This window comes from Arvicola amphibius, chromosome X (genome assembly GCF_903992535.2).
Source record: "Arvicola amphibius chromosome X, mArvAmp1.2, whole genome shotgun sequence".
NCBI classification, from domain to species: domain Eukaryota; kingdom Metazoa; phylum Chordata; class Mammalia; order Rodentia; family Cricetidae; genus Arvicola; species Arvicola amphibius.
The window spans coordinates 134,271,823-134,289,941 of record NC_052065.1 but is presented as its reverse complement, the minus strand read 5'-3'; the positions used below and the strand labels follow the sequence as shown (position 1 = coordinate 134,289,941).

The 18,119-nt window shown below is 42.5% G+C and overlaps 2 protein-coding genes across 2 annotated transcripts; one reads left to right on the top strand and one right to left on the bottom strand.

Annotated features, from left to right (window-relative positions):
- Nucleotides 1-8,405: 8,405 nt before the first annotated feature.
- On the top strand, nt 8,406-9,103 carry LOC119805315 (N-alpha-acetyltransferase 20-like). The gene has a single exon (XM_038317257.1). The coding sequence runs from the start codon at nt 8,423-8,425 to the stop codon at nt 8,957-8,959; it is 537 nt and encodes a 178-aa protein (XP_038173185.1). The 5' UTR covers nt 8,406-8,422; the 3' UTR covers nt 8,960-9,103.
- A 5,305-nt stretch (nt 9,104-14,408) lies between these two features.
- LOC119805420 (melanoma-associated antigen 10-like) lies at nt 14,409-15,320 on the bottom strand. Its single transcript, XM_038317377.1, has one exon. The coding sequence runs from the start codon at nt 15,318-15,320 to the stop codon at nt 14,409-14,411; it is 912 nt and encodes a 303-aa protein (XP_038173305.1).
- Between the last annotated feature and the right edge of the window lie 2,799 nt (nt 15,321-18,119).

The window sequence follows — 18,119 nt, the reverse complement described above, 5'->3', positions numbered from 1 at the left end:
ATTTTAAATAAAACATGGAGATAAAACCGACTGAATTTCTTTCATGGCCCCACTTGCTAAAACGACATAAATTATAATAGCACAATTCCATTTATCCTGTAACACAGACCATGTCAGTGAAAGGACAATTGGACTAATCATGATCAAATATGGTGAATGTAGCAACTGCATAATATTGTTTTGACAATAGTTAAATGTTGTTCATGCATGTTTCTAGCATTCTTTGCACAGAACTTTTCCAAAATTATCATTTGTAGAAAATAATTAGTAGAGCTGTGTTTTAGTCTCTGAGATTTTCTTTTATTCTCCTCTCATACATTACATCCTGAATAGTTTCACCTCCCTCTACTTCTTCCAGTAACTCTACCCACCCTCCCTCTCCCCTAAATCTACTCTTCTTCCATTTTCTGTAGGTCAGATTCTAACTGGTTTTAATAATAAAAACCCAGAGTCAGATATTAAGAGCTGAAAACTGAAAGAATCTGAGAAGCAGAGAAGCCAGCCACTAGTTCTTACCTCTACAAAATCCTCAAACAGAATTAGCTATCCTGTCTCTGCATATCCTCAGACTAAATGCCTTCTCTGCAAAACCTCAGACTGAATCCTGTCTCTCCTACCTTATATTACTCTTTCTGCCCAGCCATATCACTTCCCATTCTCTACCTCCTCAGTGCTGGGATTAAAGGTGTGAGCCACCACCTCTTGGCTATGTTCTCTTTTAGGCTGATTCAATCTAATGTATGGTAGCCTTGAACTCGCAGAAGATCCATCTGCCTCTGTCTCCTTGAGTGTTGGGATTAAGGTGTGTGCCACCACTGCTTGGCCTCTATGCTAAACTAGTTGGCTTAGCTCCTGCACTCTGGTCTTCAGGCAAGCTTTTTTTGTTAGATCACCAACAAAATATAGCACAATTTTCCTTTAAAAAAGTGCAGGCCTCCCAGGCTACCAACAAGATGGTTATAACAAGATACAATGAGACAAAGCACAAACCCTCATATCAAGCCTGGATGAGACAGTCCAACATGAGGAAAAAGGGTCCTAAGTACAGGCAACAAGATTCAGAATCCCCACTCTTACCATTAGGAGTACCTCAAAAAACCATGATACACAACCAAGGCTGGGATTACAGGCTTGCACTAGCATGACTGGTTTTTAAGCACATATTTTAAAGTCTACATTATCCAGTCCTTTGAAGGTATCATGGGAAAGCTAACAGAAAATGCCCACCTTTTTCAGTCAATGGCAGTTTTTCGTATCACACTCTGCTATTTTTACCCATCCTGGGAGGCTGAAAATTTCTCCTTCAGATGATTCTTTACCTGTGAGTCTCACTGTGCTCCATATGACCCTTCTTCCTTGAACACCTGAGTGGGTGCATTAGTCACACTGACAGGCCACTTAATTTTCCCACGGGGGCAGGCTCAAGACAGGACCCAAGGAAAGCATGATGAAGTATTATTCTTTCCAATTTGGAGCGACAGTCTACAAAGGAATCATTCTTACCAAAAAGGTAAGGCCTTTAGGAATTGAGATTCAGTAGATGGTTTGCTGCACATCTCTTGCTTGAGGGTGTATGTGAGGAGACAAGCAGGCTGCATTCTCGCTGGCTCCTGGCTGCCTGGCTAGCTTATGCCCCGAAATAACAACACACAAACTGTATTCATTTAAACACTGCCTGGCCCATTAATTCCAGCCTCTTATTGTCTAATTCTCACATCTTCATTAACCCCATTTCTAATAATATGTGTAGCACCACGAAGTGGTATCTTACTGGGAAAGATTCAGCATGTCTGACTTGGTGGCTGCTTCATGGCATCTGTGTCACTGAGGAGAGGCATGGCATCTGTCCCAGAGAGGAGAGGCAGGGCAATTGCCTGAGGCATCTGCCTCACTCCCAGCATCCTGTTCTGTCTACTCCACCCACCTATGTTCTAACCTATCAGGCCAAGCAGTTTCTTTATTAATTAACCAATGAAATCACCAGATAGATAGAAGACACACCTACATCATGAGGGGACATTAGGGCCTGATCACATAAACAGGCATATCCATCTGCTAAGGTGATACTCAGTAAAACCCTATTGCAAACTATCCAAATTCCAGTCCAAGTCTGCTTTCTCCCACAGAGATACAGAATGAGTTGGTTTCTGGGACAGGTGACCAGGTATATAAAATCACAGCCTAGACCAGGGTTTATAAAAGTACATCCTCTGATCATGGTCCATAGCTGTCCAGGGATAAGGGGTGAGTTCTAGAAGATGCAGGAGACTTCTGCATGGAGCAGCAATATTCAGTGTCCCAGGGAGGGCAGGGTATCTTTTCTAGTTTCCAGAGGAGATAGCAAGGAGGTCAGACAAAGGACAGGGTGCAGAATTGTAAGGAGAGGCACAGAAGTGTGAACAAGGGATACTCTATCCCTTAACAATGTCTTTCATCTATGGACAGTGTGCCTTGATCATGAAGGATACGTGTTATCTACTTTTTATCTTGAAATCTTAAATATTGCTAATAACACGAAGTTGAGAAGAATTAGGTGGTGGTGTTTACACTCTAGCAATTTTATGAGTACTTTTGCAAGTTTCTAGTGTCTGTTTTCCTTAGGTATCAGACTCTTTTCCACCCCGAAGTACTGAGAGTAATGACTTGTATCCCAGAGGCTGAGGTATAATAGTATTCATCCCTTAGCAGAGAGGCAGTTAGTTTGAGGTGTGCTATACAGGACTACCACAAGCTTAGTAGTGACCCTCAGCACCTGTTCAGAAACTTCCTGGCAACCTCTGCTGGGCTGCAGACCCAGGGGAATGGAATCGCATGCTCTGAGATACCCCCAGTAGTGTGAGGTGACACAGCACCCTTCTGCACACAGTATGCTGAGGGCATGGAAATGCTGTTGCTGTTCATGAAATGGCAAGGCTGACCAAGGTATGGAAGTCAAGGTCAGGGAAAGTGCCCAGGTCAAATAACATAGCAAACAGACTCCAGGCTCCAGTTTGAGATGTTTATTTACCACCACAAGATCTGTTTTTTATTTAGTAAGAGCTAAAATTGTTTCATTTCCAGAAAAATGCTGTTTTTCTTCAGTCTTTGGTGGCCCATGAGTTCATGAACTAGGTGAAGGTGGTGACTCATGTAGGTGATACTACCTGGGCTTCTCAGGGCCTGCCTGCCTGTCTTGTCTGTCTGTCTTGTCTGCCTGCCTGCCTGCCTGCCTGCCTGTCAACATCTAGGGGTAACCTGGAGGTAATGTCAAAGTCCATTACTTTCACAATTCCCGTAAACAACATCCACTCCTGGGGTGTGCAGATAGGAAGATGTTCTCATCACAAAAATTGGGAGACAAAGAACAACTTTGTACTTTACCATCATTTTCCTATTCTCTCTGGAGTCAAGCGCAGAAATCCTCTGGGCCAACTTTTTTGAACCTAGTTCTTAGAGCTGCTGAATAAACTCTCATCTTTCCATTACAAAAAACCATCATAGAACCTTCATCTGGTGATGAATGGAGATAGAGACAGAGACCCACATTGGAGCAATGGACTGAGTCTCCCAAGGTCCAAATTGAGGAGCAGAGGAGAAGAGAACATGAGCAAGGAAATCAGGAGCCGCAAGGGGTGCGTTCACCCACTGTAATGGTGGGGCCGTTCTATGGGACTCACCAAGGCCAGCTGGACTGGGTCTGATGGAGCATGTGATCAAACCGGACTCTCTGAACATGGCTTACATGGAGGGCTGACTGAGAGCCAAGGACAATAGCACTGGGTTTTGATTCTACTCCATGTACTGGCTTTGTGGAACCTAGTCCTGTTTGGATGCTCACCTTCCTAGACCTGGATGGAGAGAGGAGGACCTTGGACTTCCACAGGGCAGGGAACCCTGACTGCTCTTTTTTTTTTTTTTTTTTTTTTTTTGGTTTTCGAGACAGGGTTTCTCTTGTGGCTTTGGAGCCTGTCCTGGAACTAGCTCTTGTAGACCAGGCTGGTCTCGAACTCACAGAGATCCGCCTGCCTCTGCCTCCCGAGGGCTGGGATTAAAGGCGTGCGCCACCACCGCCCGGCCCCTGACTGCTCTTTGGACTAGAGAGGGAGGGGAAGGGCAGATGGTAGGAGGAGGAGGGAAATGGGAGGAGAGGAGAAGGTGAAAATTTGTAATAATAATAATAATAATAATAATAATAATAATGAAAAAACCTTGTGCCCTCTGAAGTTAGGATCTCTCTTTGAAAACGATGCTGTTTCCGTCATCACCCCAGTTCACAACTGGAAGGCATTGTTCTGCACTATGGTCCACAGCTTCCTAACAAAGAGCAGACTGAGGAGGTCAGTGTTATCTTCCTCACTGACTGCATGTTGGCTTTGGGTCTTCAGGTTCGAGGCTCTCTTCGATGGCTTGACCTTGTATCCTGACTTTGTCACTTACTTCAGTAAAACTTCTCTTGAATATACCTGAGGCTCAGATGAAGAATTAGATAAGGTCTCTCTTCCTGCTTATTGACCAAACAGGCACAATCCTCAACCCACACTCTGACTCGCCAATAGGAGTATTCTTGATTGCTGATCACTAGACACCCCCCAAGATAGTCCAAACTGCCTTTGCTTCCACTAGGGATGCTCAAAAAATAGTGGCTACTAAGTTCTAGTGTTGTTGGAAGACAACTGCTGGGGAATAATCTTTTGTACACTGTGAAGATGTGTCACTCTGGTTGGTTTAATAAAAAGCTGAATTGTCACTAGCTAGACAGTGTTTTCTGGGTAGAGAGGATGCTGGGAAAAGGGAGAGATGCAAGGAGACACAGACTGAGCAAGATGGGCAGTATGGAGATAGAAAGTAAATTAACAGGAATGGGTTAATTCAAGTTATATGAGCTAGTTAATAATAAGCCTGAGCTAACAGGCCAAACAGTTTTTAATTAATAAAGAATGTGATTGTTTCCATAATATGGATGTTCACAAGTATAGCAATGCATGAATAGTTCCACTTGATCCTGAGTGGTAATGTTACTTTATAAACAGAGACTGTGCATTTGTTTCCCAGCCACCAGACCTGAATAATCATGCAGAAACTATATTAATCACAACATTTTTTGACCAAAAGTTTCAGGCATATTCGTAGCTAGCTCTTACATCTTAAATTAACCCATTTCTATTAATCGATGTATTGCCATGAGGCTGTGGCCTACAGGTAACGTTCCAGCATCCTTCTCCTTGGGCAGCTACATGGAATCTGCCTGACTCTATCTTTTTTCTTCCTCTATCTCTGCTTGGACTTCATGCCTTGCTATATTCTGCCCTGATGTAGGCCAAAACAGCTTCTTTATTAACCAATGGTAATAAAACACATTCAGAGCATACAGAGGGGAATCCCACATCATTACTCCAAACCCTATTACGTGACTAATTGGCCACCCTCTTCAGCTGTGCTTTGAATTTATACATGGAGTCCTGCTTGCATCTCAATGTCAGTCTCTTGTAGATGATAAGAGAAATGCCAGTGGTTTTCATTTCTTCCTGACAGAATTCATTTTTATGGCCCAAGGCATGCTGATTTTTTATGCCTGGTTTTCAAAGGCTCTATTATAATCAAAGCTCCTACTTGTTTAGGAAGATGTGACTAAAGCAATTGAAACCTGACAGTCATTAGTGTGCATTTGTTGATTAGATGAGTCATGGGGTTAGGAGGCTTCAAGGGATTCTTAAGAGGCTCTTCTCCTTCTCCACTTCAATAACTGACTAGAGTAGGACTCTTTGGTAGAGTACCTGTCTGTATATAGCCCAAGGTGACTCTTCAGTGCTGTAGCTTTTGTGTGTCCAAAGCTCTGGGTGACACTCTTCATTGGGGCTAATCCATGCTGTAAATGACATGCTTCAGAGGTATGCCTGTTCCTTGGTTGGTCAGGGTACTGCCCAGGATTGTAGCTCTATGTCATCTATGGTTCTGTGTTTACCTCAATGATTCATTGGTTCAAATGTTGGGCAGGTGTAGTTGTTCCTTTGGTCTATCAGTGTCTTTCTGTTTCTGTGGTAAAAAAAAATTCTTCTCATCTTTTTGAGAAAAAAAAACCCAGGTGACACAAGGGAACAATCAGTGATTGACAGAATAAAAGATGAGTTTAAGGCATGGCCAGTATCTCTTCAGTGGTAGGAATGGCATGTCTCCTAGATATATTAATAGTTGGTTGGCCTCTGCTATAGATTATAAATTATGCAATTGGCTTTGAGCTATCTGCTAAAGTTTGGAGTTATTTAAGAAAGCATTACAATAGGAAATACACACAAGGAAGAAATCCTCCTTGTTTATATTGGATACATCAAAAATGCATAAGGAGACTCATCTGGAAGTTACCAATATTTCTGACATTTAAAGTGAGGAATATAAGGGGAAATAGACAAAAAAGTCCTTTAGATGAACTAAATGCATATATGGCAAGATTTTACATGAAACCACAATTCCTAAGGTACACAACAGGACAACCTGAGCTTCTGAAGGCTTTGAAGCCAGAATAATAGTTCACTAGAGGCATGAGTGAAAAAGAAAAGAAACTGATGCTTGTTTCACCCCTACTTTGGAGGAAGTAGCTCTCATTGTCATCTATTGCTGAGATGAAATATCATGACAAAAAGCAAATTGGGAAGAAAGAATCTATTTGGTTTACACTTCCACAATGCTGTTCATCACTGAAGGAAGGTCAGGGCAGGAAACTCACACAGGGCAGGAACCTGGAAGCAGGAGGTGATGCAGAGGCCTTGGAGGCATGCTACTTATTGGCTTGCCTCTCGTGACTTGTTAAGCCTGCTTTCTTATAGAAGCTAGGACCTCCAGCTCAGGGATAGAATCACACACGGTAGGCTGGGCCCTCCACCATGAATTACTAATTAAGAAAATCCTAGCTCAGGGATGGAACCACCCACAATGGGCTGGGCCCTCCCCATCAAACATTAATTAAGAAAATGCCCTACAGTCTTGCTTAGAGGCATTTTCTTCATTGAGGTTCCCTCCTCTCAGATGACTGTAGCTCGTATCAAATTGACATAAAACTATCCATCACAGAATGGGTTCTCAAATCATCATTGTATCAGTTGCAATCTCTCCTTCAAAGTCTTCTGATAAATTACAAATATGTCCAGGGAGACAAAGTCCTCTTTTAGCCAACATAAACATTTCCCCACTATCAGGATATAGATCCGGAACCAGCAAATTATCTACCAAGTCAGTGTGTATTCCTGACTCACTGGGAAGATAGACTGTTTGGTCTCCTGAGTTTTTAAAACTCAGCCTAGTATAAGCATCTCTGACTATGACATACTCAGGGCATTATGGTGCTCTGTTGGGAGGGGCAGGAAACTTCTGCAAGGAACAGCAATGCTCAGTGTTGCATGGAAGGCAGGAAATCTTTTCTAGTTTCCACAGGCACAAGTAAGGTCAGACAAGAGGAAAATCAGCAGAGATGAATGGGCAGGCACAAGAGACATGACCAGGGAAAGGGACAGTAATGAAGGTAATTGTTAAAACTTAGACAGAAAAGTCCACATCTAGATACTCAGCTATCGACGACACAGCCACAGAGAATCCCCAAATTATTTTTAACCCCGTGCAATAAATAATAATAATTCATTACTTTTAATAGTATATTTTGAAAAACATTAAATACATAATAAATTTAGTTTTTTATTTTTCCATTAAAAAATTTACACTTCCTCCCCTCCTCCCATTCCTCTCCCATTCCCCTACTCACCCTCCTCCCTTCCCCTCCCTCCTTAAGAGAGGGCAGGGTACTTAAGGAGGGAAGTCCAAGGCCCTCCCCACTCCATCCAGACTTCAGAAGGTGTGCATCCAAATAGACTAGGGTCCCAAAAAGCCAGTACATACAGTAGAAACATTTTTAATTGAAAATAGATTCTTCTTTCACATAATACATCACAACCACAGTTTCTCCTCCCTCCACTAATCCCTCATCCACAGATTCACTCCCCTCTGTTAAGTCTTCAGAAAGGATCAGGCCTCCAAGAAACATCAGACAAACACGACAAAACAAGATATAAGACAAGGCAAAAACCCTCATATAAAGGCTGGACAATAAAACCCAATAGGAGAAAAAAGTTCCAAGATCAGGGAAAAGAGTCAGAGACACGACTTCTACTGTTAGCAGTCTCAGAAAACACCATGCTAACAACCAGAAAATATATTTAGAAGACCTGGTGTAGACCAAATCAGGCTCCATGCTGGCCACTTCAATCTCTGTGAGCTCATATGACCGCTGCTTAATTGAATTAGTGGGTCACATTCTCCAGGTGTCCTCCATTCCCTCTTACTCCTAGAAACTTGTTTCCCCTCTTTCATGGGTTCTCTGATCTCTGAGGGTAGGGACCTGATAGAGAACTCCAATTTAAATTCTCTCTCCACGAGTTGGGAGCCTGGCTGTGGCGCGATGACCACGCTCCGGGCCTTCACCTGCGACGACCTGTTCCGCTTCAACAACATTAACTTGGATCCTCTTGCAGAAACTTATGGGATTCCTTTTTACTTACAGTACCTTGCCCACTGGCCAGAGTATTTCATCGTCGCAGAGGCTCCTGGCGGAGAACTAATGGGCTATATTATGGGCAAAGCAGAAGGTTCAGTAGCTAGGGAAGAGTGGCATGGACATGTCACAGCTCTGTCTGTCGCCCCTGAATTCCGCTGTCTTGGCTTGGCTGCTAAACTTATGGAGTCACTAGAGGAGATTTCAGAAAGAAAAGGTGGATTTTTTGTTGATCTCTTTGTAAGAGTGTCCAATCAAGTTGCAGTCAACATATACAAGCAGTTGGGTTATAGTGTCTACAGGACAGTCATAGAGTATTACTCAGCCAGCAACGGGGAACCTGATGAGGATGCCTATGATATGAGGAAAGCACTTTCTAGAGACACCGAGAAGAAATCCATCATACCATTACCTCATCCTGTAAGACCTGAGGACACTGAATAACCATAGGCAGTGGTTCTTAGGCAGGTGTTCCAGACAAGTTTGTGGACATATTATTTTCATAGGATGATCTTGGAGCTCTATTAGGAGGAAAGTAATCATTTAGGTCTTAAAGACTTCATGAAAATACAGGCTATAAACTTCAAATCTCACTGTTCCAATGAGCAATAGCATACATGTTCAAACTGTTTGCCATAGTAAAATTCAAATTAAATCAAGGCAGCAAAGTCAGAAGGACATGTTCCGCTATCATGGTTGACAGTATGCAGTACATGCCAAGGAAAGACTCCCTCCGTCCTCCTCCTAAATCCTGTGCCTGAGAACCACTGCTGCACACACACACACACACACACACACACACACACACACACACACATATTATTTTGTATTGAACTCTTAATTGAAGCTTTAAAAGCATATATGAAATGTATAAATCTGAGATGTATAGTAAAACACATTGTTGACTATGAAAAAAATTCTCTCTCCACATAATATCTGGCTGTAGATTTCTAACCCACTCTCATCTGTTGATGAAGGAAGCATCCTTAATGACAACTGGACAAGACACTGATCTATGAGTATAACAGAATATCATTAAGAATCATTTTGCTATTTTTTTTTTGCCAGTCATGTTTGGTTCCTTAGGTCTCTGTGTTATCCGGTTTCTGGTTTCTGGTCATCCAGGCAGTGTAGGGCTTGGACTCTCCCTATCAGAGTGTGGGCCTCGAGTTAAACCAAACATTGGCTGGCCACTCCAAGTTCTACACCACCATTGCTGTAGCATATTTTGCAGACAGGACAGAGGGTTTTGTGACTGGGTTGATGTCTAGATTTCTCTTTCCATAATCTGCACAGTACCTTCCTGCACCAAGGAGACTAGAACATAGGAGTGAAGACTCCATGCAGGTACCAGCTTGACCACTCTATGTTCAATGAGTTGTATGGATATCCTCAGCAATGGGGGGGCCTACTGTCAGTTTTCAGAGTATAACGCCAGCATCAGCCTGGGACCCCCGCCCCTGGCCAACAAAAAACTCAACCAAATGTAACCTAGTCCTACTGTTGAAGGAGGCCCCTTGTTGGTTCCTGGCTGATTAGCCCCAAAATAATCACACAGAAACTATATTATTCAAAACACTGCTTGGCCCATTAGCTCTAGCTTTTTATTGACTAGCTCTTACATATTAATTTAACCCATTTCTAGCAATCTGTGTATTGCCACTTGGCTGTGGCTTACCGACTAAAGTTCCATTTAGCTCCAGTGAGATTACATGGCTTCTCTCTAATTCCTCCTTCCTTCTCCCAGCATTCAATTTAGTTCCCCCACCTCTATTTCCTGCACAGGCCCAAAACAGTTTCTTTATTAACCAATGGTATTCACAGCATACAGAAGGGAATACCACATTAGTCCTACCACCGGAAGGAAGCCTTGCCAGTCCACAAAATGGCAAGTTCAAACTCCACATCCTCCACTATTAGGAGTCCTATCACTAGAGTCACCACATAGATTATAGGATGTTTCCACTGTACTAGGTTTCCAGAGTACACCCGTGATGTGGGAGTCCTCTCTGTGTGCTGTGATTATCATTAATGAATAAAGAAACTGCCTTGGCCTATTGATAGGACAGAACTATGTAGGTGGGAACGATGGAACTGAATGCTGGGGGGAAGAAGGGAGGAGTCAGGGAGATGCCATGGAGCTGCTGTTGCCAGAGATAGACATGCTGAGACTTGGCTGGTAGGCCACAACCTTGTGGTAACGCACAGATTACTTGTTAAACTAAATGTAAAAGTTAGCCAATAAGAAGCTAGAACTAATGGGCCAAGCAGTATTTTAATGAATATGGTTTCTGTGTGATTATTTTGGTTCTGGGCAGCCAGGACAAACAAGCAACCTGCTGCTACAAATTGGCACCCATGTGGCTACCAAATCCACATAAAACCTGAGAGGGCTAGAAAAGGAAATCTAGACAAAAAAATACAGAGTTTAACACAGCTTCTTGCTGATTGCTGGTGTCTTGTCACAGCTCCTTTGGGAGAGATTTTCCTGATTCAGTCATAGCAGGAAAAAAAGCCATGGCTGTTTTAAAATGCTGGCTTTCTGGACTATGCTGCCAGCATGACCTCTGGCTCTTTCAGTTGACAGAGCATTTGAGTGGGGTTTGTGAGCAGACTGCTGCAGCTTGCTTGATAGCAACTTGTGCAGAATGAGCAAGCACTACCATAAATATCATAGTAATAGTGCAGTTTAAGTTTTAGACTGGGCCAGCAAATACGCAGTACTGTAAATACCATAATAATTGCACAGCTTAAGAAGTGCTTAGCTTTTAAGAAGCACTTCTGGTCAGAAAATAATTACAGATATGCAATAAAGACAAATTCGGATGGGTCATAGTGTTGAATAAATGTACGTAGGCTTGGAAGAGAGAATAAAAGAAGTATAGAGAGTCATAAAATAAAGTTAATGCTTTAAAAAGGGTCAAGTCTTTAAGGAGACAGAGTACAGATAGTCATAGATTAAAGGGAGTAAAGAAAAATAAACCACATAAAGATGGAAAATTCACAGAGAGTCTGGATAATGTATATTATTGTGTTTTTGAATTTTTTGACTGTGAAGGAGCTAAGTACAGAGAGACATTTCATTGTATGGGCTGCTAAGTTAAACCAGCATGTATATTATAAAGGTATCTTGACTTCAGAATTTGGATCTGAAGGATATGTTGCTTTGAAAAAGAGGTTTTTCTTTTGTTTTCACAGATGAGAACCTGTGGATTGCTTCCAAACCAATATAATTTGATAGACCACGTTCCAATGAAAGGTTACTGAGAACACCCTCAAAAATTACTTTGCCCAACTGCTGACTGAGATGAACCTACAACACAGGATATACCACAAAAGACCTGATTAACAGCACTCCCAGTCAGCAGGAAACAGTATGGAAAAAAACACTTCCATATTCCCAAATATTATTTATAAATGTTCTTTTACATTTAAAGGGGGATATGATATAGATATGAATAATTTGCATTGGTATGGATCTTAATTGTTGATACAAATTTAAGGTCAATTTTGTTATATGCATATGTGTTTCTGATCTTGATTAAGGTATTGTGTTTGTGTAGTTCATTAAAAAATGTAATGTATAATTAAGAAATATAGGTTAACAGATAGTCATATAAATAATAGTCAAGATTGTAGTCATGTTAGTTAGGTTTTCTAGATATATAGATATATTTCAGTTAGTTAGGTATTCTTCAAATCTTGCAGAGACCTTCAGAATATGGCATTTAAAATGTTTAAGAACTTATGACTTTTCACGACGGTGAGACACATCTGCTCCTGGCAGCACCAAGCTACTTCAAAAGGATGATGGGCATTGAAGAGTCTCCTTATGGAGTTGGTTAGCCATTTGGACAAGAAACTGCTCTTGCCTGGACTGCTTCACTGGACATGCATGACCTGCAGAGAAATGACTGCTGAACTTGCCTAAAATTGAGATGATCCTTCAGGGTTCCTGCTTCATGAAAGAGTCTGCAAGACATTCTGCAGGATACAGAAGAAAGTGACTGGCAAACTGCAAATAAAGGCAGACCTGTCTTTGAAATTTCCTGCTTCATGGAAAAGTCTGCTGGATACTATGGGCCTGTAGGCTGAAGGAGCAGAAGAACTTTGGGTGACTGTCCAGGCAGCGAGATGTCTCTGTCATTTCTAGAGTTTTGGAAGTTGCTTGCAATGCACTTCCTGTTTACTTAGGTAATGTTATATCCTTCTGGGGTCTTTGATGGAGTTGAAGAATTTATAATTATATAGTTTTCCTTAGTTATGATAAAAGATAAAGTAGATAACTGTGGTTCTTGCTTGATACCTGTTTTGTTATATGTAGTTTTTCTATGTTAAAGTAGAAGCCTTCCTTTTACTTTAAACAGAAAAGAGGAAACGATATAGGAGGTCATTCTGTGTATGCGTTGCTTTCATTAATGATAAAAGAAACTGCCTTGGCCTGTTGATAGGACAGAACTTAGGTAGGCGGGGAAGATGGAACTGAATTCTGGGAGGAAGAAAGCAGAGTCAGAAGGATGCCATGGAGTCACCAGAGACAAAAGCTGGAATTTTACCCAGTAAGCCACTGCCACATGGCGATACACAGATAATAGAAATGGGTTAAATTAATATGTAGGAGTTAGCCAATAAGAAACTGGAGCTAATGGGCCAAGCAGTGATTTAATTAATACAGTTTCTGTGTGGTTATTTCGGGCCTAAGCTAGCCGGGTGGCTGGGCCCTCCTCCTATATCCCAATGTTCCCCAATTCCAGCTGTCACTCGCTGCACTCTCTTCCCCTCTGCCTCCCCCGACCTGGTCCCTCCCACTCCTGTCTCCATCAGTCACCAGCCCACCAGAAAAATTTATTCTATGTCCCCTTCCCAGGGAAGTCCATGCATTCCCCCACCCAGAGTCTTCCTCTTTACCTAACCTCTCTGGTTCTATGGATTGTAGCTTTATTATCATTTAACAGCTAATATCTACTTATAAGTAAATGGGTGTTTTGCCTAGGTGTGCACATCATGCATGCCTGGACCCCATGGATGTCAGAAATGGGGATCAGATCCCCTGGAATGGTAGTGACAAACCCTGTGAGCTGCCATGTGAGTATGACTCCTAAACTGCCTTGGTTTGCAGCACTGAACTGCATTGGGCTGCTTGCTCCAGGATACCCCTTGGCAGGTCTTCCTGTACTAATGGTTTTGGTCTGGAAGAACCCCTCACTGTATTCTTGACAGGGCTGTATATCTTGCCCTCACCATATATACAAGGAGTGGTGGCCCAGCTTCTGCTATGTCCCACTTTTCCATGGATAAGGAGAGATCTGGCTTCTGCCATGTCCCACTACCAACACAGGACTTTATAAACAAAAGGTACTCAGTGAAGGGTTCTGGGTAAGAAATTCAAATTACCTTTTTTTTAGTTTAATTAGTTAAACAGAATGAGAGACTAAATATTGTAAGACAATCAAAAATTAATTTTATTTTTGTTGTTTAAGTTAATGCCAAGATTTTTTCCCCAATTTCCCAAGAAATTCCAATTTCAATGTTACGGTATCTTGTGACATATTATAAATGAAGACAGAAGTCATTCTTATTTGTTTTCAAAACAATAAAATTCTTGAAACCTATATCAACAACAACAAATGCATTACTCATGACATTTGTAAACTGGAAACTTAGAATTAATGAATCTTGTACTGGGTATTAACATTTTAGAATACCAAGAATTCTACAGACACCCAAACAGAATAGCAAGAATAGAATTGTTAACACTTTCCTCCCACCAGCTCCAGAATGAGGGCACAGTACTTGGATCATAGATTCTTTCTGACCTGATATTGGTTGGAAACTGCCAGTGTACTAGAATGCGTGCTGGTCAGATCAGTAGTATCTGCTGGATGATTCCAGCCTAGGCCCTGTGTAGCTCATCTCTCAAAGCCTCTGCATATGGTTCGGTGTAGGATCTGGGATCAGTCTTGGTGATACTGGCAAAAAACTCCAAGACTTTCATCTTGGTGGTTTCTGCAAAGGCCCTTGGGCCCCACAGGAACACATACCTGGGAGGATCACTGTCAGGTAACTGCCTGTACTCCAGGTACCCTTCCCGCACAAAATCCTCAGTGATAAGCTTTCTGGGGTTTTCATAAAGGAAAGGATTCTCTTCATCACACAACCCTATTTTAGTCAGCATTCTCCAGATCACCTTCTCACTGACACAATTTCCCTTCAAGAAAATGATACCCAGTACAACTATTAGGAGGCCTGTCTTAGGCATACCCTGGACATCACTCAACATCCCATCATAGGTGATCCCCAAGGCAGTGACAAGGATATAGCACTGGTCAAAGGGGTCCACTTCTATCATATCAATGCCAAAGACCAGCCTTAAGCAGTTGTAAGCCTTACTAAAGATCACAGGGTAGTACTCCTCATACTCTCTAACAATAGTTTCCAGAATTTCTGCCTTAGTGGTTAATTCTTTCATCTTATATTTGAAAAGCAGAAAGTATACCAGGTCAAACATCTTTCTATTTAGTGCACTGCGCAACAACTCAGGGTTTTCTGGCTCATCTACTTGGTTGCCAGAAGCCTCATCAGATGAACCCTCGGGAATGGCGCCCATGACCATAGAAGGAGAGCAGGCTCTCTGAGGACTCTGGGGAGGACTCGGTATTCCACTACTATTATACACATCCTTTGAGACGCTGATGGCTTCCTCTCCCTGTGGCATAGTCACGATGACCTGGGCATTGTCTACCTCCCTTTGTGTCTGAGGACTGTCTGGGAGGTTGCAGTGATGGATGTTATGGGAATCATCCATCATGACTTTCCTTGGTAACAGCAAGCAGGATAGTGTTCCAGTCACAGAAATGGGGATTCACAGGCCTGGTCAGGAGAAGGAGGAGAAGGAGGAGAGGGAGATGGTGATTGGGCACTGTAGGCAGCACTCAAATAGTCATGTTTTATTTCTTTTGAGTGGTACTATAGGGCCACAAGAACTCTTAGCAGTCCTAGAACCCCAAGAACCTGAAAGAGGAAGAGAGCCAGCTATTTGGGGTACAGACAGGTCACAGAGAATGAACCCTTGTGGCTACTATCATAATATTTGGCACCATGAAATGTGAAATGTCTAAATTTTGGGCATTTGGGACCCTTGCTATATACTTATAGTATGTACCTCCCGCTAAGTTCTAAGGCTGCATAACCCTGCTCTTGTATAGGAGTTGAAGACACTGTCTAAAACAAATACTTTCATCTCCTGTCCCTTAAAACTACTTTGAGAGATGGTGACAACTTTTTATAGTTGCAAACTGCTAGTTTGAAACTGAGTTTCCATTCTTCATGGGAAGGGTGAGATGGACTATAGGGAATAACCCTACTTAATGTAAATAGTAAATAGTGCCATCTATGCTCACTCTGAGCCCTCAGCTCTACCCTGCCAAGGGCTGGACACCACCCTTCTGCTTGCCTGGAGCAAACTCTTAGGTTTTCACCTCTCTGAAACAGAATAAAAGGGATTAAGAGCTCTTAATATCTGGCTACACCTGTTCCGCTCTCTCTGCCAAGGGCTGGACACCACCCTTCTGCTGGCCTGGATCAAACTCTTAGGTTTTTACCTCTCTGAAACAGAATAAAAGGGATTAAGAGCTCTTCATATCTGGCTACACCTGTTCAGGTTAAATTGTAAGAGGTGGCCTAATTCAATGCAGTCCATGTATCCTGGGATGGGGAACCTGCCCAACACTTACCTTTATAAATAACAAGGACCAAATGCTTCCTTTGATGATCTGAGGCTACTTTCTTTAAGCCCAGACCCTATTTCTGTGAGGCAGAAGGAAGAGGACATGAGGTGAGGGAATTCATCCATGGTTCCTGGGTTTTCTCACAGTTGACAGGAGGGCAGGTAGGGATGGGTCTCATGTGTTTGGGTGGCAGGAATCCTTTAGTTCTCACCTTGAGTCCTGACACCCCTGAGAGTCTCTCTTTGATGACTCCAGTCAAACTCCCTTTTACCAGATCTTTTAGTTCTCTGAGACCAATGACCTACAAACAAGATAGGGTGATTAGACCAATAGCCCTACCCGGGACTGTGGAGGTCAGCTGTGTAAGGAGTGTTTTAGGACCCATGTTTGTACTGTGGACAGGGGTTTCCTTCTCTCATCCATTGGGGGTCCTTACTTGGACCTTAAAAGATCACATAACCCGTTTCTAAGGTCACCCACTCTGGCCAGGTTTCTCACCTCCTTAATATCTGAGCAGGTGTCACATCTCTTCACATCTGCGTGGGTTGTCTGGGGATGTTCACATGACCTGGGCTCATCTCTGCTGAGACTTCCCTAAGTCCACCTGATGTTTATTCATCTGACTTGTCTTTCCTGACATCTTCCCTCATGTCCAGATGAAACAAGACCTCATTTCTCCAAAGACTCCCACCTTCTTGCCCAAGGTAGAAGCAAGCATGCCACTTAGTGTCTGAGTGTTGGCCTCAGAACATAACCAGGCTATGCAACCGTGGACATAAGTCCACAAGAAGTCCATATCTAGGATTTGTCTGATCTTGGTACTTCTCCTTCTTCTTACCACAAGTTCTTCCCTCTGCTGACCTGACATCACTCCTAAGACCAAAGTTGTCAACTCTAAGAAAAGTCTCACCCCAAATCATGAAACATGAAGGAAAGGCAGCACTCACACACCAGGGCTCTCCAGGCAACATTAAAAGGAATGGTCAGGCATTATGAAGTCCTTTTTTGTGGGAGGATTGGACTGTGCCTCTTCACACCTTTAGTTCTCACCATGATAACTCACCTAGATTGCTGATAAATGCTGAACACCTTCTCTGGTGACCTTTATGTAACTCTCTCTGTTGCTCTGATGATGCCTTTAACTGGACAGGCTCACCTTCCTGCAGAGGATACAGAAGTGATAAATGAAGAATATCTGTATACCAGTGGGTGGAGGTTCACAAGGCTGACAAAGCAGGGCCAACAGAAATTTTAAGGTTGGATTTATATATGGTCTATCTGGGCTATACTGTCCTCACTGAACCCTTGGATTTTACCTTGACTGCTAATGTATCCAAACACCTCTTTCATTCATGGACTCAGGAAAAAGGCTCTGACCTTAGATCTAAGGTCAAAGTAGGCCATTCCCCTGATTAGTCTAGCCACATGTAGTACAGGGCTACTTACATATACACAGTTGAATTATCTAGTGTGGCATCTCTTCAGTTTATCCTCATGGTCTCACCATATAATTTCATGGAACCTGGACCCTCTCTACTCCAACTGCCTCAGGAAAATTATCCAAATCAGACTCCTCTTGGAGGACAGAGATACATTCTTATCAGTGCCCATCCTTCATTTGGTGCAAATGGTCAGCAGGGGAGCACTGATTTGGAGTTCCTTAGCCTAGGTACAAAGTCTTACCTTGATTCCAAGAGTACCTAGAAAGGGTATGGGGAGCACAATCATCATTTAAAAATATTTTATTAACTCTTAGATAATTTGATACATTACATTTTAATTACATTCAATCCCTCCCCCCAATCCTTGTAGATAAATCCCTTCTATATCCACCAAACCTTGTACTCTCATACTCTTCAGCCCATGGAGCCCAGTTG

Bases quoted from the DNA above. Each gene is read 5' to 3' on its own strand.
- LOC119805315 (XM_038317257.1), top strand. From the start codon at position 8,423: ATGACCACGCTCCGGGCCTTCACCTGCGACGACCTGTTCCGCTTCAAC.
- LOC119805420 (XM_038317377.1), bottom strand. From the start codon at position 15,320: ATGGATGATTCCCATAACATCCATCACTGCAACCTCCCAGACAGTCCT.